Source organism: Plutella xylostella, chromosome 11, assembly GCF_932276165.1.
Source record: "Plutella xylostella chromosome 11, ilPluXylo3.1, whole genome shotgun sequence".
In the NCBI taxonomy this organism is placed as follows: domain Eukaryota; kingdom Metazoa; phylum Arthropoda; class Insecta; order Lepidoptera; family Plutellidae; genus Plutella; species Plutella xylostella.
In genome coordinates, this window is record NC_063991.1 from 191,518 (window position 1) to 215,208 (window position 23,691).

The 23,691-nt window shown below is 41.8% G+C and overlaps 2 protein-coding genes across 4 annotated transcripts in view; one reads left to right on the forward strand and one right to left on the reverse strand.

The window, feature by feature from the left end:
• LOC105389892 (zinc finger protein 723) overlaps positions 1-13,022 on the reverse strand; it is a 28,497-nt gene extending 15,475 nt beyond the window's left edge. For all 3 annotated transcript variants that reach the window (XM_048624070.1, XM_048624069.1, XM_048624068.1), the window contains exons 1-10: positions 12,709-13,022; positions 10,457-10,591; positions 9,453-9,641; positions 9,047-9,104; positions 8,508-8,616; positions 7,865-7,883; positions 6,994-7,088; positions 4,269-4,386; positions 1,449-1,540; positions 595-712 (exon numbers count right to left, since the gene is read on the reverse strand). In XM_048624070.1, coding sequence (XP_048480027.1) covers positions 595-712; positions 1,449-1,540; positions 4,269-4,386; positions 6,994-7,088; positions 7,865-7,883; positions 8,508-8,616; positions 9,047-9,104; positions 9,453-9,641; positions 10,457-10,591; positions 12,709-12,870 — 1,095 coding nt within the window. In that variant the 5' untranslated portion in view covers positions 12,871-13,022. The remainder of the gene's footprint in view (positions 1-594; positions 713-1,448; positions 1,541-4,268; positions 4,387-6,993; positions 7,089-7,864; positions 7,884-8,507; positions 8,617-9,046; positions 9,105-9,452; positions 9,642-10,456; positions 10,592-12,708) is intronic.
• Positions 13,023-13,441: 419 nt separating this feature from the next.
• On the forward strand, positions 13,442-23,689 carry LOC105380912 (zinc finger protein 2). The gene is made up of 14 exons (XM_048624268.1): positions 13,442-13,800; positions 14,647-14,772; positions 15,317-15,439; positions 15,965-16,025; positions 17,363-17,598; positions 18,143-18,328; positions 19,276-19,364; positions 19,840-19,962; positions 20,275-20,382; positions 21,053-21,155; positions 21,852-21,967; positions 22,568-22,648; positions 23,120-23,246; positions 23,678-23,689. Exons 1-14 carry the CDS (start codon positions 13,669-13,671, stop codon positions 23,687-23,689), a joined length of 1,623 nt encoding a protein of 540 aa, XP_048480225.1. The 5' UTR covers positions 13,442-13,668.
• Positions 23,690-23,691: the final 2 nt, after the last annotated feature.

Below are 23,691 nucleotides of genomic sequence, written 5' to 3' on the forward strand. Positions count from 1 at the left end.
TATATGGGTATTGTTTAAATAGTTTCGGTCGAATCGATATGGACTTAAAAGTCAGGTGTTGCGGACAATATACTAATATCTTCATCGCCTGTTAGGGCGCGATGGGGGGGAGATGACTTAACATTGATATAGCTGACGTTTTTATAGTGAAGGGGAAGGGTTGGTTAGGAATTGGGAAGCGACAGGGAGGGGATGGGAGTATAGGAGGAGGATAGAATGGTAGGGGATGGGATGGAAGCGACGAGGAGGCAACAAGAGAGGGGCAGGGGTCTGAGGGTAAGGGTAATAGGAGATATAGAATGGGACAGAGTGGAGAAAACAGGACCGATTTGACTAGACAAAAAATGCTGAAGAACGGGAGGTTATCACGAAAAAACTGTAGGGAATGCTTAGTTAGTTATAAATAGTGATTGAGGGTAGCATACGTGTTGGTCGCTCTGGAAATAAAGTGAACTCGGTGAACATCAGCTCCCTGGTTTTATTTAGAGGATATCCCCCAGGATAGGAACCTCACAAAAACATTTTAAGGCGAAGCGAAGTTCGTGGGCCATAGAGTTACTAATACAACTAGGGTAGCAATAATAAAGTGCTCACGCGGGGTGTCTCGGGCACGTTCAACGCGCCTCTGTCGGGTTTGTCCTTGCTGACGTGCGCGCGCACGTGTTGTGTTTGTAGACGGATGGAGTATTCGACGTGGCCGCATAGCTTGCAACTGGGGAGACGGGAAGGAAAATTAATAAAAGGCGACAACAAAGCCTATCTTAGATTCTTTTGACAACTGCAAATGTCTAATTGTGAAATATGAATACCTGGTTTGTTTCAGGTTTCAAATTTTAATATAGCCATAACACATAATTGTATGTAAGACGACCGAATGGCGTAGTGGTTAGTGACCCTGACTACTGAGCCGATGGTCCCGGGTTCGATTCCCGGCTGGGGCAGATATTTGTTTAAACACAGATATTTGTTCTCGGGTCTTGGATGTGCCCGTAAAATGGCAATAGGCCCGCCCCCTATTACATTGGGACTAACATACACTCTGGCGAAAAGTGGGTGCAGCAATGCACCTCTGCCTACCCTGCAAGGGAGTACATTAGTACAAGGCGTGAGTGCGTGTTGTATGTAATATACATACATCTTCAAAGTTGAGGATAAGTAAACAACTATTGTACAATGAAGAGGTAAAATTAAATAAAAAAACTATAGTGTTTCATGTACGCCAAATCGCAAAATCGCTCCGTTCACATGCGACGATGCAACCCCGCTACCGCGCTAAGATGATCAGACGGCTTTATTGCGCACGCGCAATATCTGCTCCGTACTTAATTTGTGTCAAAAGTTGTAAATTACTTATCTATAAGTTAAATTCGTAGTATTAGAATTTCACTTTCCTCAAAAATTCAGTGAGAACGAGTCATGATAAATAATATAGAGTAAAGTAAACTCACGTATATCGCGTGTAGTGCGACTGCGTGTGTGACTCCAGCTTCTTCTGCTCCACGTACACGTAGCAGATCTTGCACGGGACTAGGTCCGGTTTCTGAAAAGACAGTTAACATTAATCAGGGATTTGTAACCTTACCTATATATTTGTTACCACTACTAGGGTCCAATCTCTACTACTACGGTCTTATCTCCACTACTGGGGACCTATCTCCACTACTAGGGTCCTAACTCTGCTACTAGGGTCCTATCTCCAATACTAGGCTCTTATCTCCACTACTACGGTCCTATCTCCACCACTAGGGTTCTATCTTCACTATTAGGGTGCTAACTCCACTACTAGGCTCCTATCTCCACTACTAGGCTCCTATCTCCACTACTAGGGTGCTATCTCCACTACTAGGGTGCTATCTCCACTACTAGGCTCCTATCTCCACTACTAGGGTGCTATCTCCACTACTAGGGTGCTATCTCCACTACTAGGGTGCTATCTCCACTACTAGGGTGCTATCTCCACTACTAGGGTGCTATCTCCACTACTAGGCTCCTATCTCCACTACTAGGCTCCTATCTCCACTACTAGCCTCCTATCTCCACTACTAGGGTGCTATCTCCACTACTAGGCTCCTATCTCCACCACTAGGGTTCTATCTTCACTATTAGGGTGCTAACTCCACTACTAGGCTCCTATCTCCACTACTAGGCTCCTATCTCCACTACTAGGGTGCTATCTCCACTACTAGGGTGCTATCTCCACTACTAGGCTCCTATCTCCACTACTAGGGTGCTATCTCCACTACTAGGGTGCTATCTCCACTACTAGGCTCCTATCTCCACTACTAGGGTGCTATCTCCACTACTACGGTCCTATCTCCACCACTAGGGTTCTATCTTCACTATTAGGGTGCTAACTCCACTACTAGGCTCCTATCTCCACTACTAGGCTCCTATCTCCACTACTAGCCTCCTATCTCCACTACTAGGGTGCTATCTCCACTACTAGGGTGCTATCTCCACTACTAGGCTCCTATCTCCACTACTAGGCTCCTATCTCCACTACTAGCCTCCTATCTCCACTACTAGGGTGCTATCTCCACTACTAGGGTGCTATCTCCACTACTAGGCTCCTATCTCCACTACTAGGGTGCTATCTCCACTACTAGGGTGCTATCTCCACTACTAGGCTCCTATCTCCACTACTAGGCTCCTATCTCCACTACTAGCCTCCTATCTCCACTACTAGGGTGCTATCTCCACTACTAGGGTGCTATCTCCACTACTAGGCTCCTATCTCCACTACTAGGCTCCTATCTCCACTACTAGCCTCCTATCTCCACTACTAGGGTGCTATCTCCACTACTAGGCTCCTATCTCCACTACTAGGGTGCTATCTCCACTACTAGGGTGCTATCTCCACTACTAGGGTGCTATCTCCACTACTAGGCTGCTATCTCCACTACTAGGGTGCTATCTCCACTACTAGGCTCCTATCTCCACTACTAGGGTGCTATCTCCACTACTAGGGTGCTATCTCCACTACTAGGGTGCTATCTCCACTACTAGGGTGCTATCTCCACTACTAGGGTGCTATCTCCACTACTAGGCTGCTATCTCCACTACTAGGCTGCTATCTCCACTACTAGGCTCCTATCTCCACTACTAGGGTGCTATCTCCACTACTAGGGTGCTATCTCCACTACTAGGGTGCTATCTCCACTACTAGGCTCCTATCTCCACTACTAGGGTGCTATCTCCACTACTAGGGTGCTATCTCCACTACTAGGGTGCTATCTCCACTACTAGGGCCCTATCTCCACTACTAGGCTCCTATCTCCACTACTAGGCTCCTATCTCCACTACTAGGGTGCTATCTCCACTACTAGGGTGCTATCTCCACTACTAGGGTGCTATCTCCACTACTAGGGTGCTATCTCCACTACTAGGGTGCTATCTCCACTACTAGGCTGCTATCTCCACTACTAGGCTGCTATCTCCACTACTAGGCTCCTATCTCCACTACTAGGGTGCTATCTCCACTACTAGGGTGCTATCTCCACTACTAGGGTGCTATCTCCACTACTAGGCTCCTATCTCCACTACTAGGGTGCTATCTCCACTACTAGGGTGCTATCTCCACTACTAGGGTGCTATCTCCACTACTAGGCTCCTATCTCCACTACTAGGGTGCTATCTCCACTACTAGGGTGCTATCTCCACTACTAGGGTGCTATCTCCACTACTAGGGTCCTATCTCCACTACTAGGGTGCTATCTCCACTACTAGGGTGCTATCTCCACTACTAGGGTGCTATCTCCACTACTAGGGCCCTATCTCCACTACTAGGGTCCTATCTCCACTACTAGGGTGCTATCTCCACTACTAGGGTGCTATCTCCAGGTTCTATCTCCACTACTAGGCTCCTATCTCCACTACTAGGGTGCTATCTCCACTGCTAGGGTGCTATCTCCACTACTAGGCTCCTATCTCCACTACTAGGGTGCTATCTCCACTACTAGGGTGCTATCTCCAGGTCCTATCTCCACTACTAGGGTGCTATCTCCACTACGAGGGTGCTATCTCCACTACTAGGGTGCTATCTCCACTACTAGGGTGCTATCTCCAGGTCCTATCTCCACTACTAGGGTGCTATCTCCAGGTCCTATCTCCACTACTAGGGTGCTATCTCCAGGTCCTATCTCCGCTACTAGGCTCCTATCTCCACTACTAGGGTGCTATCTCCACTACTAGGGTGCTATCTCCGCTACTAGGCTCCTATCTCCACTACTAGGTGCTATCTCCGCTACTAGGGTGCTATCTCCACTCACAGCTCTGTGCGCCTGCACGAAGTGTGCCTCGACCTGCTGTTGCGAGTAGAATCCGATGATGCACAGTTCACACTTGTAGGCCGCGCTCACGTATTGAACCTTCTCTTTCATGGTTTCCCTGGAAAATAATACATATAGTTACAGATTAACGGGTGTGAGCCGAAAGGGGGTGGAAAAAATAGCTCCTTCATAGTAAAAAAGTCACGTGACCAATCATTTTCTATGGAAGCAAAACTTTTTTTCGCGAATTTAGAAAGTCGTAGAACAAATTAAATGTTCATAATACTAGACCACTTTACACTCACATTCATTTATGTCAAGCAGTTTGGATTGTGATCTATCGTTGCGTATGTATTTTATTTATTAAAACACAAAACGGATTACAACTAATACATCACAATTATATGATTACGTACTATAAATTTAGATCTGAATTGAAATCCAAAATATGTGTTTACAGCATAATTAATTTGGACAAATCGTGCTTATGCTTAACCTATAGTATTTAAAAGATACCAATTTATGAAATAAAAATTAGAAATTATTTTGAAACGGTCTTCTATCTAAAGTGACCTCCAACAAACCTCCCTACCCAGTACACAAGTACCCACTGACCTGCAGGCCCGCATCTCCTCTTCAGTCATCTGCTCGGTGACGTAGCCGCACTTGAGGTCACTGCCCTCGTCCTGTGTCGTTATCACTGTCTCCATCTTGACATACTCGTATTCCCTATTCTTATACTATGTAAAACAAAACACACACACACACTCACGCCTTGTACTAATGTACTCCCTTGCGGGGTAGGCACTCACTTTTCGCCAATGTTATGTTAGTCCCAATGTAATAGGGGGCGGGCCTATTGCCATTTTACGGGCACATCCAAGACCGAATTAGACGACCGAATGGCGTAGTGGTTAGTGACCCTCACTACTGAGCCGAAGGTCCCGGGTTCGATTCCCGGCTGGGGCAGATATTTGTTTAAAGACAGATATTTGTATTTGGGTGTTGATATTTATATTTAGTATGTATCTATCTATGTATTTGTGTAGATATATCAGCTGTCCGACACCCATAACACAGGTTCTGCCTAGCTTGGGGTCGGATGGCCGTGTGTGAGATGCTCCCACATATTTATTTATTTATTTTATTTAATCTACTTATCCGGTACACAACTCCCCACTGACCTGCAGGCCCGCATCTCGTCCTCAGTCATCTGTTCGGTCACGTATCCACACTTGAGGTCACTGCCCTCGTCTTGTGTCGTTATCACTGTCTCCATCTTGACATATTCCCTATTCTTATACTATGTATCTTCTAGACGACCGAATGGCGTAGTGGTTAGTGAAGACGACCGAATGGCGTAGTGGATAGTGACCCTGACCACTGAGCCGAAGGTCCCGGGTTCGATTCCCGGCTGGGGCAGATATTTGTTTATAGACAGATATTTGTACCTACTTGGGTCACGGGTGTTGATATTTATATTTAGTATCTATCTATCTATGTATTTGTGTAGATATAGCAGCTGTCCGACACCCATAACACAGGTTCTGCCTAGCTTGGGGTCGGATGGCCGTGTGTGAGATGCCCCCATATATTATATTATTATTATTATTACTGACCTGCAAGCCCGCATCTCGTCCTCAGTCATCTGCTCCGTGACGTAGCCGCACTTGAGGTCACTGCCCTCGTCCTGTGTAGTTATCACTGTCTCCATCTTAACGTATTCCCTATTCTTATACTACACACAACACACTCACGCTTTGTACTAATGTACTCCCTTGCGGGGTAGGCAGAGGTGCATTGCTGCACCCACTTTTCGCCAGAGTGATATGTTAGTCCCAATGTAATAGGGGGCCGGCCTATTGCCATTTTACGGGCACATCCAAGACCGAATTAGACGACCGAATGGCGTAGTGGTTAGTGACCCTGACTACTGAGCCGAAGGTCCCGGGTTCGATTCCCGGCTGGGGCAGATATCTGTTTAAACACAGATATTTGTTCTCGGGTCTTGGATTCTTATACTATCTATCTTCAAACAAATATCTCCCTAACTAATGTGTACACAAGTACCCACTGACCTGCAGGCCCGCATCTCGTCCTCAGTCATCTGTTCGGTCACGTATCCACACTTGAGGTCGCCGCCCTCGTCCTGTGTTGTTATCACTGTCTCCATCTTGACATATTCTATTCTATTCTATTCTTTGTGGGGGTGTAAGTACCTACACCTGGCTCTCTCGAGTGGAACCTTTGTGCATATCCCCAAGGTCTAAACTGCCTTCCTAAGTTTGGACCATTTCCCACCACGCTGGTCCAATGCGGGTTGGTGGGTTCACATATTTAGATTGATGTGCTAAATATAGATATGCAGGTTTCCTTACGATGTTTTCCTTCACCGTAAGAGCGATGGTATACATTGTACATAAATTCAAAGAACTCATTGGTACATGTCAGCGCCGGGATTCGAACCAGCATCTCTTGATTGAGAAGCTGGCGCTCACCCGACTGAGCTACCACCGCTCTCGCTCGCTTGACATATTCCTTCACGACATTCCTGTTACGACAGAGCCACGGATAGTCAGGTGCTGCCTTTCAGACGTTGACACTGATAGTCAGGCGCTGACACTGACCTGACGGTGAGTAGCGGCAGCTGGGACGCAGCACGATGTGACGTCATTTCATTCATGAATGAATGAATGTACGGGTAGATAAATAACTGCCCACTGACCTGCAGGCGCGCATCTCGTCCTCAGTCATCTGTTCGGTCACGTAGCCGCACTTGAGGTCGCTGCCCTCGTCTTGTGTCGTTATCACTGTCTCCATCTTGAGGTATTCCCTATTCTTATACACTCACGGGCTATGAAAAAGTTCCACTCACAAAATGCAGACACCAAAAGACCCCAATTTTTCAAACATCCTAACTAATATTATAAATGCGTAAGTAACTGTGTCTGTCTGTCTGTTACGCTTTCACGCCAAAACTACTGAACGGATTTGAATGAAACTTGGTATACATATGGTCTAGACCCTGAGAAAGAACATAGGCTACTTTTTATCCCGGAATTCCCGCGGAAAATCTTTTTAAGGCGAAGCGAAGCGCGCGGGAACAGCTAGTTTAATATAAAATTTGAACGGAATATTATTGTTTTTAGTTAGTTATATTATATGCTCGTATGTAGTAATGTACTTCAATGTCGCAGAAGGCGTCATTAAGCTAGCCTTTTCCGTTTAGGAGTAATTTGGTGTTTTTCTCAGTGGAACCTTTTCATTGCCCGGGAGTATACTATGTATCTTCTAACGAATCTCCCTACCCAGTAAACAACTACCCACTGACCCGCAAGCCCGCATCTCCTCTTCAGTCATCTGCTCCGTGACGTATCCGCACTTAAGGTCGCTGCCCTCGTCCTGTGTTGTTATCACTGTCTCCATCTTGACGTATTCCCTATTCTTATACTATGTATCCTCCAACATATCTCCTTATCCACTACATAACTACCCACTGACCTGCAAGCCCGCATCTCGTCCTCAGTCATCTGTTCGGTCACATATCCACACTTGAGGTCGCTGCCCTCGTCCTGTGTTGTTATCACTGTCTCCATCTTGACGTGGTCTAGCGGGCTGCGGGGAGAAAGGGGGAGGTAAGTAAGGGTGGTCACTGATTATAAGTCAAGACTGAAGCTTATAACAAGCCTTATTACAACGCGGTATAGTAACTAAAACTAATATGTAAATAACCCGGACACGCCTACTCTTGAAAGGAAATGTATTGGGTATCTAACTACTGATTTATCTACACAGATGCATAGATATATGTGTTGTTATTACTGTCTCCATCTTGACGTGGTCTAGTGGTGCTGGTGGGTGAGAAGTACAGATTAGCAGTGCTGTATAAAATAATTTATAAAGCTCATGATGAGTCAGATTCATTTTGCTATTTGTTTAAGTTTTTTAAACTATTATTGTATTGATACTGTTATGTATTCTAGAGATCGCATCCAGTGGCGTGCTTTGGGAGAGGCCTGGGTACGTCCAGCAGTGGACTGCTATAGGCTGATGATGACGATGATGATGATTGTATGTATTCGTGACGGGTATTTTGATAGCGAATGCATTATACAGCTATGCTATGTCTATTTGTAAAGTAAGTAAAGATAGGTTCTGATGGCGTTCCATAGACAGAAATGCAGTAGTCCAGTCACGGCAGAACCATCGATAGTCAGGTGCTGACAGTCAGACACTGACCTGACAGTAAGTAGTGGCAGCTGGGTGGGCAGGCTCGGGGCTCGTAGGACGATGTGTGCCATGGAGAGGCTCGCGTCCACGGATGAGTCTACGCCGTCGAGCTCGCCCACTGGAGGGGGAATAGGGAAGTTGATTATTAAAATGTACATGATCGGTCCTACAAATGTGTAGGTAACATTTGTAGGTATAATCAGGGGTAAACTTTTGTACCTTGTAAAAGCATAAATAAAAATCAAAGTGTAAAATGAGAATACACAGATGAGTGAACAAATAAGGAGGCCCTTACCCAACAGTGAAATATTGAGAAATGATAATGAAGATGGGTTGTGGATGAAAAATATAATTCATATATAATAGGTATTTTTAGACTTCATACAAGATTAGCTTTACCCGTGAGCTAAGTTAAAAAAAAATCTTGTAGGAATTACGGGATAGGTGTATGTTAATCCAGTCAGCAGGTTCCTTATTTAACTTGCCGAATTTCACCATTTTGCGATGTCATTTTATCAGGGAAAGTCTGTATTCAAAATGGACCTTACCCTCCAGTATTTGCGCCCCGTCCATGTCCATGTCCAGGTCTATATTGTTCCGCACCACCTGTATAATGAGAATGTTAAAACTATTGTAAAAATGTGTAAATATAAAAGATACAAACAAAAACATGGGTAGTTGTGGTGGTCCAGCTTATAAAATATAATTTCATAACTTCATTTTGAAATGTGACTTGAGATTGAGAGTATGTAGTTGTAGACTGTCCAAAATAATATTTGTAATAAAAGAAGCTATGAGTATGGATTCAGTGTGTATATATATGCAAAATATGCAAGTTCAAAGTAGCTAAAATATGCTCGAAGTTCCAGATTTTTTTTTTTGATAAGTTGTTTGAACAACGCTACATGACCAGTAGTATAGAATAGTACTCATTATTCTATGCCAGTAGTTTACCTGTGCCACATCAAACTGCTCGTCCTTCACCCCTCCCGCTTGGCTCCCCCCTCCCCCCACCCCCGGCACCTCGACCACGCCCCAGCGCTCCGGCACGTCGGAGTAGTCGAAGTAAATGCCGTCGTAGTCAGTCTTTATGACGGCTTGTAAGGGCGAGAGGGATTGCGTGATGTAGGTGTGGTCTAGCGTCTGTTGGTGGAGATGATTATTAGTTTTAGGAGGTTTGGAGGTTTTTTTTTTGGTTAGGAATGTGTCTTTTGTCTTTACTCAGCACATGTCTTGTAAGTTGCATACAATATTTAATTTGAAATAGGTACAGGATATGTATAGGAATTGTTGAGAGAGGGAAAACCTAGTAATTTAATTAGGTACAGAATTATTAAATGTAATGTGCTAGCAAATGTCAAGAGAGTCAAAATGTAGGGCTGCAGCCTAATTAACAGTTCAACGAGTTACTGCTTCTGGTGTGAATTCACATAAATAAATATAAATATGTGGGGACATCTCACACCCGGCCATCCGACCCCAAACTAGGCAGAACCTGTGTTATGGGTGTCGGACAGCTGATATATCTACACATATACATAGATAGATAGATACTAAATATAAATATCAACACCCAAGACCCGAGTACTAATATCTGTCTTTAAACAAATATCTGCCCCAGCCGGGAATCGAACCCGGGACCTTCGGCATAGCAGTCAGGGTCACTAACCACTACGCCATTCGACCGTCGGCGTCGACATAATGGGGTAGATTACATAAAAGATTAGATAAAACAAGTATAAGTGGGTAGATTGAAGATTTTCACTTAAATTTGGACTGGACACACAAAGGAAAAACCTTCATGAACCTAACTTGTGCTTCTCATTATTCTGAGTGTCATTAATTATAAACTTTTGTAGGTACTGTCTGTTATTTCTTGTACATATCTCTTTCTTTGGTGCAAATTAAGAGTACTTATTGTAGTTGTTACTACTATATCTACATAAAAGCCTCCATACCTCATGCCCCAAAGCCAGCAGCTGCAGCTGCTGCTGCGCCGCGTGCAGCTGGCGCTTGAGCCGCGCCGCGCGCCGCAGCGCCGCCGCGCACTCCCAGCACGCCAGCTGGGAGAATTCCACTAGAGGGTCGGAGAACTGGGGAGGTAATAAGAATGATATTGTACACAGATAGATACATTTATTATAATTAATATATATAGCACCCAGTACATTAACACCCAAGACTGGAATACAATACAAATATGTGACTGGGAACCTAGATCTTGGCATAGCAGTCAGGGTCACTAACTGCTACACCATTCAGTCTTCACACTGAACTACTGTAAGGGTTTGTAGCCATGCACTCCCAGCACGCTAGTTGAGAGAATTCCACTAGGGGGTCTGAGAACTTAGGGGATAATGTAGTGTTAAGATGAGATTTGAATGGTTGTTATAGGGCAGAATCTGAAGCTGCTACACGGATTTTGCATGTTTCACCATCATAGCACCATATTTATGGGGAATGACAATAAAGTGATGTTTCTTTATGTTGATAATGAACCCGTGTAGCAGCAGTTGTGGTCTGCAAAATGTGGTTGTAGCATAATATGGGTGCGTATTGCGACGTATAAAAACGAAATGTATAATTTCACATTAATAACGTTCACAACATATAATGAACGTTACGTATAACAACAAAATCTATATTTTCATAAGGTATAAGATTCAATTGGTATAACGTACATTTTATATAAAATCAAAATATATAATACTTACGAGGACTAATATCAATTCGTATAACATACATTACGTATATCGATTAAAATATATACTATCATTTAGTATAAAGTTCATAATCTGTGTTTAATTACCCAACACCGTCAAATCCCCTAGCACCAAAACCTAAAGATAGGTGCGACGACGAGCAAAGCGAGGAGGAGCGTGTTAGGTGCACATGTTCGTCGAAACCAAAGCGGAGCGCAGCGAAGCGGAGCGGAGCGTCTCCCCACATAGCGCCAATAATAATAATAATGTCAAAACCCCTAGTACCAAAACCTGAAGATAGGTGCGACGACGAGTAAAGCGAGGAGGAGCGTGTTAGGTGCACATGTTCGTCGAAACCAAAGCGGAGCGCAGCGAAGCGGAGCGGAGCGTCTCCCCACATAGCGCCAATAATAATAATAATGTCAAAACCCCTAGTACCAAAACCTGAAGATAGGTGCGACGAGGAGCAAAGCGAGGAGGAGCGTGTTAGGTGCACATGTCCGTCGAAACCAAAGCGGAGCGCAGCGAAGCGGAGCGGAGCGTTCCCCACACATAACGTCAATAATAATGAAAATACGATACGACAATCTTTTATACTTTTTGTGCATTATACATTATGATAATTATATCCATTGTAGAATATATGTTATAAACGTTATGCATTTTAATCGTTATATCAATTGAAATTATACTTTTTGAACGTTATTCTTAATGAAATTATGTATTTAGTAATTATGCCTTTCGTTTGTTATGCACAGTGATCGTTATACTTAATAAATTTATATCATATGGGCGTATACCTTGTGAATGTTATACCATTCGTTTTTATACCTCGTATTACTTACCCGCATAATATTGTGTTATTAGATGTTCTGAACTACTCTAAAGGGTTTGTAGCCATGCACTCCCAGCACGCTAATTGGGAGAATTCCACCAGGGGGTCGGAAAACTGGGGAGGTGGAATGTTGTTATGAGGAGCTTTGAAGGGGTGTTATACTGAGCAGATTATGTGATGATATCTATTCTTTAGTTTCTGATTCTATTTTGATTATATGTGTTTGCGGGCATATGTGTTTGTATTAAACATGCAGGCTGGCTTAAGTAGTGGTTGTAAGCTTTAAACCAGTCTGGTTGCCCGATAGTACTCCTCTGACGGTAGAGCTGCATTACTGCAACCTTCCTTTCACAGTGTTATTGAAGATCTAAACTAACAAGACCTTTTGCCATTTTATATAAGGTATTATTTAGTCTGTAATCCATGGCTTTGATTATAATGAAAGGAATTTAGCTGGAATTTTACTGGCTCTTCTTTCCCAGGTTTGAATCCAGACAGGAAGTTATTCTGGCACAATTTAATAAAATTAATGAATAAATTCAGGTAGTGAGCTTGTTTTCCCTTCACTTACAACCAATTAGGTTTAGTACTTAATTGAATCTAATTTGGTTAATCGGTCATTTAGGGGGCATATTGTTTAGAAATTTACAGTTTAAAAGTTTTTACATCTTACCCGGTCTCCCGCGAAATCATACATGAGAAGCCTAAACACTTCTTGGAGCTGATTGTCTCCGTTTATCACCACCAAGTTACGATCTGTGCTCAGGCAAATACTGCAAATATGTCGGTAGGAAGTCAGGGTGCCCTCCAAACCACTTTCCACGTCTTGTTCCATGTTTTATTACCGAAAATCCAACTCCCAAAACAAAACAAACTATTTATCTTCGCTAATCACAACAAAAAGTAATACTCCCATGTAAAATAGACAAAAATTCGAGACGATCCCTCACTGCAAGTCAGACACCACAAAATGGCTGCGTAACTCGGTGTTGCCAGGTGGAATAAACTGTGAGCAGAAGGTAGTTTTTTTTTGTACAAATAGCACTCCGGTTATTTTAAACTATTGCGTTAAAGGTAAATCCATAACGTGTAAGTGTACTGTTGAATACATCACACTCAATTTTACTTGAATTTATCATCACCTTCAGTCCATTGTCTCACTGCAGAGAAGTACACAATGATCCTTGGTCATTGTTACTAATAAACATAGGTCTCTGCCAAGGAGCGCCACAGCTCAATATCACAATATTCTCTCTTCGACCTTGTTAATAAAGGAACTGTCAACTACTTTCAAAGTAGAAGTTCAGCAGTCAAAAATTTGTAGGGTAGATAATGACATATTTTTTATGGTAACTTCAATGTGTCTTCCCTTAGAATACGTATAATTATGTTAATCTGTGATCTTCTTTGACAGATATCTATGGAGCTGCTAGACCGCTTCGCTTTCTTTTTTGTTTATTTTCGTAAATTTTCACGAATTTCAACGAAAATACAAATTTTATTACCACATAATACAAAAAAAATACAGTAAAATGCTCAAAGGACAATATTGGTAAATCGGCAGCTTCTTCACTTAAACACATAATTGTTAATTACAAAAATAAGAATCGTAATTTCGTTACAATCTTCTACGATGGATATTAAAACGGAAACGTCTGAAATGTCTCTGATCTGCTCGGCCTGCCTGTGCGTTGGCCGCGCGCTGCGAACTATAGACGATTACAAACTCAGACAATACTATTTGGACACTATTCGAGAGATTCCGGTAAGATGCTTATTCGAATCCTTTACTTGTGATTTCTACACCTGTTCACTATAGCCGCGTACACACCGGGCCAACGAACGCCAACGAACGTTTTTCGTTGACCTTCGTTGCAGCAATCTGCCCTGTATTATGTATGAATAATATCCATCGTTGGCATCACCGTTGGCGTTCGTTGGGCGTTCGTTGGGCCGGTGTGTACGCAGCTTATTATATTCAACCGAATGGTGTAGTGGTTGACCCTGACTGAACCTATGCTGAAGGTCCCGGGATCGATCCCCGGCTGGGGCAAATATTTGTTTAAAGACAGATACTACTACTACTACTACAGCCCAGTGTAGATATTAACATTTGTACTTGGGTCTGTCTGTCTGTAGATATATCAGCTGTCCGATACCCGTATTTCATGTTTTTGCATAAAACTTGGGCAAAAACATAAATATTAAATATTTCAAATCTTAATAATTTAATTATGCAAAGGTTGTGTCTGGTAGAGATTGCTATAAGCAATAAGGCCACCTTTATACTGTTTTATTTTTTGTAATTTTTGTTGTTGGTGCAAATAAGGTGTAGTATTGTATTGTATTTCAAGAAAAGGCAATAAGTATAGGGTTTAATTGACTGGAAATGCCTTCCTCTGTCCATTTAAATAAAAACACCAACCAATAACCCTGTATAATCTGTATATCTATTTATTTATTTATATTGTTCATGGAGAACCAACAGCATTTGCGCCAACTTATATGGTAACAAAATTATAAAATTCAACAAAACACGGAAATGCCATTAATAGGTTCCCACCTATAGTAAGAATAGTTGGCATCCAGTAAGTGAATGGTTAATTTCCAGCTCTGTACTGCCATGGAGGTGCATCCGCTCGTGTGCTGGGAGTGCGCCGCGCTGCTGCGGAAGATCGTCTCCTTTCGGGAACAGGTCAAAGACTCGTACAGGATACTGCAGACTTACACTGCTGAGGTGAGAGGGTAGCTCTACTATTATATAATACTAGCTGTTCCCGCAAGCTTTGCTTCACCTTAAAAAGTTTTCCTGTGGGAATTCCGGAATAAAAAGTAGCCTATGTTCTTTCTCAGGGTCTACACCATATGTTTACCAAATTTCATTCAAATCCGTCCAGTAGTTTTGGCGTGAAAGAGTAACAGATATACAGACAGACAGACACAGTTACTTTCGCATTTATAATATTAGTAAGGATATCCTGTTGACTTTGGCTGTACAATATTAGAAAATGCCATGTCTGTTGCTCCTTTAAGGTGACCTACACAGACAAAGGTTCTTAGACTAGATCTTTCGCTAAAATTTTAACGAAAAAAAAAAACGTGTTTTTGTAAGAGTCATACAATATCATCTCTTTCACTTGAAATTTATCATCGTTAATTGCATTCTACATGCAATTAAGCAGTTTTCCCCCATCATGAACAGCAATTTTCATGCCTCTTGCAGGCAAAACACACCTAGTTTCTTGAGTGATCAAAAAATGAATATATTGTATTTATTACAGAGCCTAAACGAATGTCTGTTAACCGACGTGAGCCGCACCCCGAGACTTCAGATGACTGTGAATGAGCATGTGAATGTGGCGCCCTCTGTGGAGGTGGAGTGTGCGGGGGACGGGGAGACCAAGGTAATCATAACATATATTATTATTTATTGCACAAAGTAAATTTGTACAAAGGCGAACTTACAGTCGTCGACATATAATAGGACCGTTTGGACAGCTCCAAAATGTATGGGATGACAGCTGGTGTCAAACCTAAATCATAAAAAATCTATACAATAAGTAACTTTTGGTGCTTAAAAAGTTCTTTTTTCTTTCGGCCGTTAAATAATAAGCCAGATTATGTGTCTTTTTATGTATTTCATCAAGTAAATCAAGAGTAAATAGCAAATTTGTGTAGCTGTCCAAACAGGCCTATTTGTATTTCGACGACTGTAATGCTAGCAGCATTTTCTACCAGTTAACCTTTGGTGATGTTGAAAAAGTGATTGGTAGTACTTAAGGCTTTGACGATAGAAGATGGACTATACTATACTATACTATATTACTATACTATACTTAATCTAGTGGATTTTTATTCCTAGAATGGCTGGTTGCCAAAGACAAACATAACCAAATGCAGTATATTCTACAGTAAATTGTTGTTTGCAGATGGTGGAAGTACAGCTGTTTGTGAAGGATGAGAAGGAGGACTGGGCCGTGGAGGAGGATGGTGAGATGGACTTTATTTATTAAAAACATCTGTAACTATAACTAACATTTTGATCTTGCTTTGACTCTATGCTGTCAGAGCAAACAAGCAATAGAATTCAATGACAAAGGAATAAAGAGAGGACATGGCATATCCACGAAAAAAATGCGCTTACCTAAACTTTGGTTTCAATTAAAATGACGGCGGTTTCCTTGAAAAATGTAAACAAACAAATTGTTTGACAGCTGAAGTACCTTGTGTTTGGATGTCAATCAACATGGCGACCGGTCGCAATGTTGTAATTTTAGGCAAAGACAAAACTACTGTTGTCCTTTTTTACGTACGATAACACTAATAAGTTAAAAAGAGACGACGATATATTTTTAAATACCGATTTTTATGCCAGGTCCTCTCTTTATTCTTTTGTCATTGATAGAATTACATACACACATACATATGCTCACGACTGCAATCGCCGAAGGGGTAGTCAGAGGTGACTCGCAAGCGCGGTCAGAAGTCACCCGCTTTTTGCTGTTCATTTGTACTCCACGTGAGTACAAATGGTATAGGTTGCGGTTGTTATAGTATAAAATAAAATAAATCATAAATATTTCTTTCATAGACGACCGAATGGCGTAGTGGTTAGTGACCCTGACTACTGAGCCGATGGTCCCGGGTTCGATTCCCGGCTGGGGCAGATATTTGTTTAAACACAGATATTTGTTCTCGGGTCTTGGATGTGCCCGTAAAATGGCAATAGGCCCGCCCCCTATTACATGGGACTAACATAACACTCTGGCGAAAAGTGGGTGCAGCAATGCACCTCTGCCTACCCCGCAAGGGAGTACATTAGTACAAGGCGTGAGTGCGTGTTTTTTTTTTTTAATTTCTTTCAGGGTTTCTCTGATAAAAGAGTGTGAAATCCTAAGTATTATAGTACTGTTAATAATTTATACTCAAACTAGCTGTACCCGCGCGCTTCGCTTCGCCTTAAAAAGTTTTCCCGTGGGAATTCCGGGATAAAAAGTAGCCTATGTTCTTTCTCAGGGTCTAGACCATATGTATACCAAATTCCATTCAAATCCGTTCAGTAGTTTTTGCGTGAAAGAGTAACAGACAGACAGACAGACAGACAGACACAGTTATTTCGCATTTATAGTTAGGATTAGGATAGTTAGGATTAGGATTGAAATTTATATTTCTAGAAATGTATTTGCAAATATGTATTTAAAAACCGTACAAACTGGTTTAGAATGACACCCCTTTTTAGCTGCACCATCTATATTATTAATCCTATTTAATTCATTTCTTATCACAGATGTATTCTTGAAGGCGAATAAACTATTTCTTTCTTTCAGATGTTAAGCGTGAGACGGTATCATCAGACGTGGACGACGCTCCATACTTATCAGATGTATCCGAAGAGATGGTCAAACTGGAGACAGAGGTTAAAGCCATCCTCAATGATGAATTTAATGATGATGATGATGGGAAAAAGAAAAAAGGAAGCAAAAAAAGGAAGTTGAATATTAAAATGGAAGGAAAAACGGAGGATGCTGAAGAGATTGTCAAGAAATTGACAAAAGAGAAGAAGGTAAGTTGTTGTATAGCGTTTTTTAAGTGTTTTTTTATGTGGGGACATCTCACACACGGCCATCCGACCTCAAGCTAGGCAGAGCCTGTGTCATGGGAATTGGACAGCTGATATATCTACACAAATACATAGATAGATACATATTAATTATAAATATCAACACCCAAGACCCGAGTACAAATATCTTCTAAATTTTCTCCTAGTTTTACAAAATCATTTTGTGATAAGTTGAATTTTACTAATTTAATAGATTCCGCATTCATTCATTCTCATATAACAGACGATTAATCACCTATTAACCCTAGTAAACTTAACTCTTTGCATCGAAATATCCTTCCACCTAAATGTTGCCTGGAAGAAATCGCTTTAAGCGATAAGGCCGCCATTGGTGCATATGTGTTAGATTAAATTTTTTGTAATTTTTGTCCATGTTTTTGTGTACAAATACAGAATATCAACAGTACTTTTATTTGTAATATTTGTACAATAAAGAGTTAAATAATAATAATAATAATATCTATTCTATTCTATTCTAACCCGGCAGCCATCAAAAACCAAAACGGAATCCAAAATACACACCATAGAGCTAACCTACGCGGAGATGCTGGCGGAGAGAGCGAAACGCGCGGAGGCGGAGGCCTACACAAGTGCGGAGTACAAGTGTGAAACCTGCATCGTTGGATTCAGTAGCGAGGCGAGCCGGATAGAACACGGGCTTAAAAAACATGGGGTTGGTGGATCTTGTTTTGCGTTTATTGCGTTTGTGGATTTTTTTGGGTAAAATTGCATGTTGTTACTGTTTTTTATTCTGTTTGTTATTTTTTACGACGACCGAATGGCGTAGTGGTTAGTGACCTGACTACTGAGCCGATGGTCCCGGGTTCGATTCCCGGCTGGGGCAGATATTTGTTTAAACACAGATATTTGTTCTCGGGTCTTGGATGTGCCCGTAAAATGGCAATAGGCCCGCCCCCTATTACATTGGGACTAACATAACACTCTGGCGAAAAGTGGGTGCAGCAATGCACCTCTGCCTACCCCGCAAGGGAGTACACTAGTAAAGGCGTGAGTGCGTGTTTTTTTTTTTTTTTTTTTTTATGTTTTTTTTTGTGTCAAGTCAGTCCGTGACTTCACCCAGGGGTTCTAGTTGAAAACCAGCGCTATGGTGTGGTTTAGTACCTGCCATAGCATCAAGCTGAACTAGAACCCATTTCAGCACCGAGAAGCAACATTCTTTTAATTACCTACTTATTTTTTTATTTACTTTATAACCTTTTTCTTGTAAATGTATGTGTTGTTTCTGTGTGTGTTAGAAATAAATAAATTTTCTTTCTTTCTTGTTTTAAAATGTGAAGTGGGAGTGGGCTCGACATAATATCTGTCGAATAACAGAAAATCATTTTTGATTGTGACAGTGTTCTATTTAAATGATACCTTGTGGAAAGATCTCATCTACCCTTATTAGAATGTAATAAGAGTTCTTTCAGATGTCTTTCCCCGTGAAACAAGGTATAGGTGCCTTCAGAATCGTTACCAATGTGCCATTTTTCGCGTAGTGCAATATTCGTCGATATTAATTTAGATAAAAAGTTATGAATTTCAATATAAATCTTGGTAAATTATAATAATGTATGCAGTGCACTATTCGTCGTCATAAATTTACGTGAATATTTCCAGAGTCGAGGCAAGTACAGCTGTCCCATCTGCAAGACGGTGATCGGTTCCGTGAATGCGTTCTCCGCGCACTACAAACGGCACTCGCGCAGGTAGGTCATTCATTAATTCATTCATTTATTTATTTATTATAAAAACAATAATGCTTAACAGCTATGGCTATTATTATTACCTAGATATCGGAGTATACAGGTTGTTGACCTATTGCGACTTAGGTGGTATAGGAAAAGCGCGATATTTCGCAAATTTTCAATTGTTTTAGATCTAAAGTTGTTTAGAATGACTCACCATGGGACACTTCTTTTGGAATTACTAGACCCTTTTTACCAGTCCGTATACTAATAAATAAATAAGATAAAAATACAAAATAATTAAGAAGTACAAGGAAACTGAATACTTAACCCATTGTAAACAGCCATCTGACCTCTCGCTCTCACTAATGTTCACGTTCCGAAGGTCTTATAAAATGGCTCCTACGTTATTAATGGCTCAAGTAGGTATAGTAATTATAATTAAAATCACCGTCCAGATGATGATGATGAATTGATGACATATTTCTGATGACAGATACGAGTGCACATTATGCCACAAGCGCTCGTCGGACCGCAAGCAGCTGCTGCAACACTACAGCACCGCACACGAGGCACAGCCGCCCGAGTACAAGTGTACTCACTGCGGGAAGCTGTCCCAGTGAGTACAGAGACTACTCTAGCAGCCGCTGCAACACTACTCCGCCGCGCACGAGGCACAGCCGCCCGAGTACAAGTGTACTCACTGCGGGAAGCTGTCCCAGTGAGTACAGTTTACAGAGAAAATACACAAAATCTACGCTGACAAATTTCACACCCGTCTCAAACTTCTGTGTAAGTATAAGACGTTGCCAAAACAATCAGATTCAGTCAGTTCACGTTGGTAATGTTGGTATTCATGTACTCTATTTCGAACATAAAAGAACACGAAGCAAATTCACGTCGTCACACTTCACACCCATCCCTATTACAGTTCTAAAGACGCGCACCGCTACCACGTGAGTCTCCACTCGGCGCGCGTGTCTTGTCCGCAGTGCAACAAGACGTTCAGCCAGCGCGCCGGACTCACGAACCATCGCAAGTGAGTATTGACACACTTTGGACACCCTTTATGTTTCAAATAGACCGATTATAAGAAGCTTTTTCAATCCAACTGGCACTTAATATAAGGGTTGCTTCAAAACCGCCCCCTAACTATGTAGAAACAAGTATTGGCCACGTTTTGATGGCCTTTTGTAGTAACCAAGTGGCAACAACATTATTAAGTATTTGCATATTAACTATTTTATTATTTTTTCTCAAATTTAAACAAGTGCACTAACGAGCAATGAAAAAGACCCATCACTGTCATTGCGGTTCCATGATGTCACTGGGACTTTTTCATTGGTCGTGACTAGTCGTGAGTGTATAATATTTTTTTTTCTACAATCTACACACCTGTGTCTGACAATTTCTGAGGTATTCCGGCAAAAGTTTTCGGTGTACGGTGTAGGTACCATCCATCACAATCCATTCTTTCGTTAAATGAACCATCGGTTTATAAAAATAAATATATTTGAATTTGAATTTGAATATAGTATTTTCGGTGAACCTTTCTATCGGCGAATGTTTTCTTCGTTAAAGCAACCGTCGTCGAACAGTAATTTCCGGACGAACCGTGCTATCAGAGAAGAGTTATTCGGAAAACGATTCGGAGTTCGTACAGCGATCGTCTAGTGGTAATATTAATATTGATGATGTTACTATTCCAGCACGGTGCACGCGCTGGGCGGCGGCTTCCCGTGCGCGCGCTGCGGCCAGCGGCTCCGCTGGAAGACCAGCCTCAAGAAGCACATGGACATACACGAGCGGAAGGTACGGTCAGGTGCATAAGTAGCTGTTCACTTATGTACCTTGTCAAACTCACAAACTGCCTATTCAAACATTGACGGTTTGTTATGTAGTAATGTAGCAGTTTGACAAGGTACATAAGTGTACAGCTACTTATACAGCTGACCGTACGTACAGTTATACTTTCCGTTCAGAATAACTCCATGAGTCACCTTTTCGGCTCACTATACTGCTTTTGCAACTCTACGCTCTAGTGAATAAATAATATTTGCCACTTAGAATTTTATGAATTTTATTCACAAAGGTGTTGTCCGTATTTATTTTATTCATGGATAATAAGTCACTGCATTATGCAGAGCGTTTTCGTTTCCACAGTACCTACTTACTTATCACCAATCTGTGCTGGGCAGCAAATGGCCGAACGATCTTGGGGTAGCTCAGAGAAATCCGCCCAAGACATCCTCGCCTGGCCCATTTCCTTTTTGACAGAGTCGCCATGTCGCGGTCTGTCGTGTGAAGGGAAAATAACTAAAATTCTTTTTAAAAATTTGGCTATATGTGCGTTTTCTTATATTTCATTTTCTACTAGCAAAACTATTGATATAATAGTAGGCCATTGCTAAAATATTTTTTTCTGCCTTTCTGCCAAATGCGCCTATTTTTGTTTGACAAAACTCATTTTTTTCCAGTCAATCTTCCTAATAACATTGTAACCCTCAGGGCTCTACGCCGGCGGCGGCGCACTGCGCGGAGTGCGGCGTGAGCTTCGCCAGCGTGTGCTCCCTGCAGCGGCACCTGCGCAGCTCCCTCAAGCACGTCACTAGTGATCAGTTGAAGTTAGTCATTTCTTATTTAGATAGATAGATATTCTTTATTTGTACACAAAAACATGGACAAAAATTACAAAAAAACTTAATCTAACACATATGTACAAATGGCGGCCTTATCGCTTAAAGCGATTTCTTCCAGGCAACCTTTGGGTGGAAGGATATTTCGATGAAAAGGGTTAAGTGTACTAGGAATAAAGATTTTTTAATTATTATTTATTTATTTAATAGAAAACTTACAGCTAGAGATATCATCATCATCTTTGTAGAATCGTAATGGGTTGCTGTTTCGACCGTTAAGCCTAGTCAGAGGCCTTCGAGCAACTTGAAAACCAATCTCCATCCATAGGTCGCTAGTTCATATCCGGCTCGTAACCTAAGTGCATTGTACTTATTCCAAAACGGCGATATGGTTCGAAACCTATCACGTGAGTACAAATGTGCTGCGAAAAGTGGGTGGCTCGCTTGTGATGGCTCACAAGCGAGCCGCCCACTTTTCGCAGCGCAGAGGTGGCCCTCTGACTACCCCTTCGGGGATTACAGTCATGAGTGTATATGTATGTATGTATGCCATGTGAATGAATATACATAGTAATGATTTAATTCCAGATTCATTTGCGACGACTGCGGGCGGCGCTACGCGAACAAGACCAAGCTCAGAGACCACATCGAGGAGAAACATCTGCACAAGTGAGTGGAAACCCCTTCTGACAGAAGACATTGGAGCTTTAATCCCACCAAGCTATACTTTGTAATTATAGCATGAGCTCCAAAAATGTTTTGATCCTACTTCCTACTAATATTATAAAGGCGAAAGTTTGTGAGTATGTGTGTGTGTATGTTTGTTACTTCTTCACGTCAAAACGGCTGAATCGATTTTAATGAAGTTTGGTATGGCGTTAGCTCACACCCTGGAATAACTCATAAGCTTCTTTTTATCGCCGAATTCCAACAGGAAAACTTTTTAAAGCGAACTCGCGGGATTTCTGTTTCCAGCTGTTAGTATGAACTAAATTTGTGATTTTATTCACATTGTGGAATTCAAACGGTTTAACAGTAAACAAAATGCGGACAGTTTTAACCTTTGCTTTTGTATGTGGTGAGTCATATACAGCTTGTTCGTATATGTATTGTTATCGTTCGTATATTGTTAATCTTCAGGTCGTACCAGTGCGACATCTGCCACAAGCCGTCCAAGAACCGCGTGTGTCTGGAACAACACGTGCGCAACGTGCACCGCGGCCGCGCACTTGATAAGATGTGCCATCACTGCGGGAAAGGATTCCCTGTGAGTAGACCTAGCATGGGGCGCAAGACGCAGATAAGATGTGAGAAGAGTCTTACGCGCTCGCTTTCTAAGCTGCGCGATATAAGCAAGCGCGTTAGATTTTCACATTTATTGTTTTACCATGCAACGTTTCATTGTACGCCTTCATGTGTGTTTGAACGTAACGTATAAGTATCTTAGTTTGTACCTATACAAAACACGCACATTCCAACACACTGGAAACGCATCAGAGTGAGGCCCTATTAGTGTGTTGCTCTGCGTTACGTCGCGTCGTCTATAGGACATGTCATAAAAAATATAAGGAAGACTATGCAGCGATGATGGAATTTATCTATCTATCTCTATCACTATTTCTATCTCTGCCACTATCTCTATCTCTATCTTTATTCTCCTACCAACACATGCAACCATTCATCTATTTATTTCTTAAGTGTACCTATTAAAG

What these genes read in the sequence shown, in the direction of transcription:
- LOC105380912 (XM_048624268.1), top strand. Translation starts at nt 13,669, where the DNA reads ATGGATATTAAAACGGAAACGTCTGAAATGTCTCTGATCTGCTCGGCC. An exon ending in TGCAGACTTACACTGCTGAG is followed by an intron (nt 14,773 to 15,316) that starts GTGAGAGGGTAG and finishes TATTTATTACAG; the next exon opens with AGCCTAAACGAATGTCTGTT. An exon ending in GTCACTAGTGATCAGTTGAA is followed by an intron (nt 21,968 to 22,567) that starts GTTAGTCATTTC and finishes ATTTAATTCCAG; the next exon opens with ATTCATTTGCGACGACTGCG.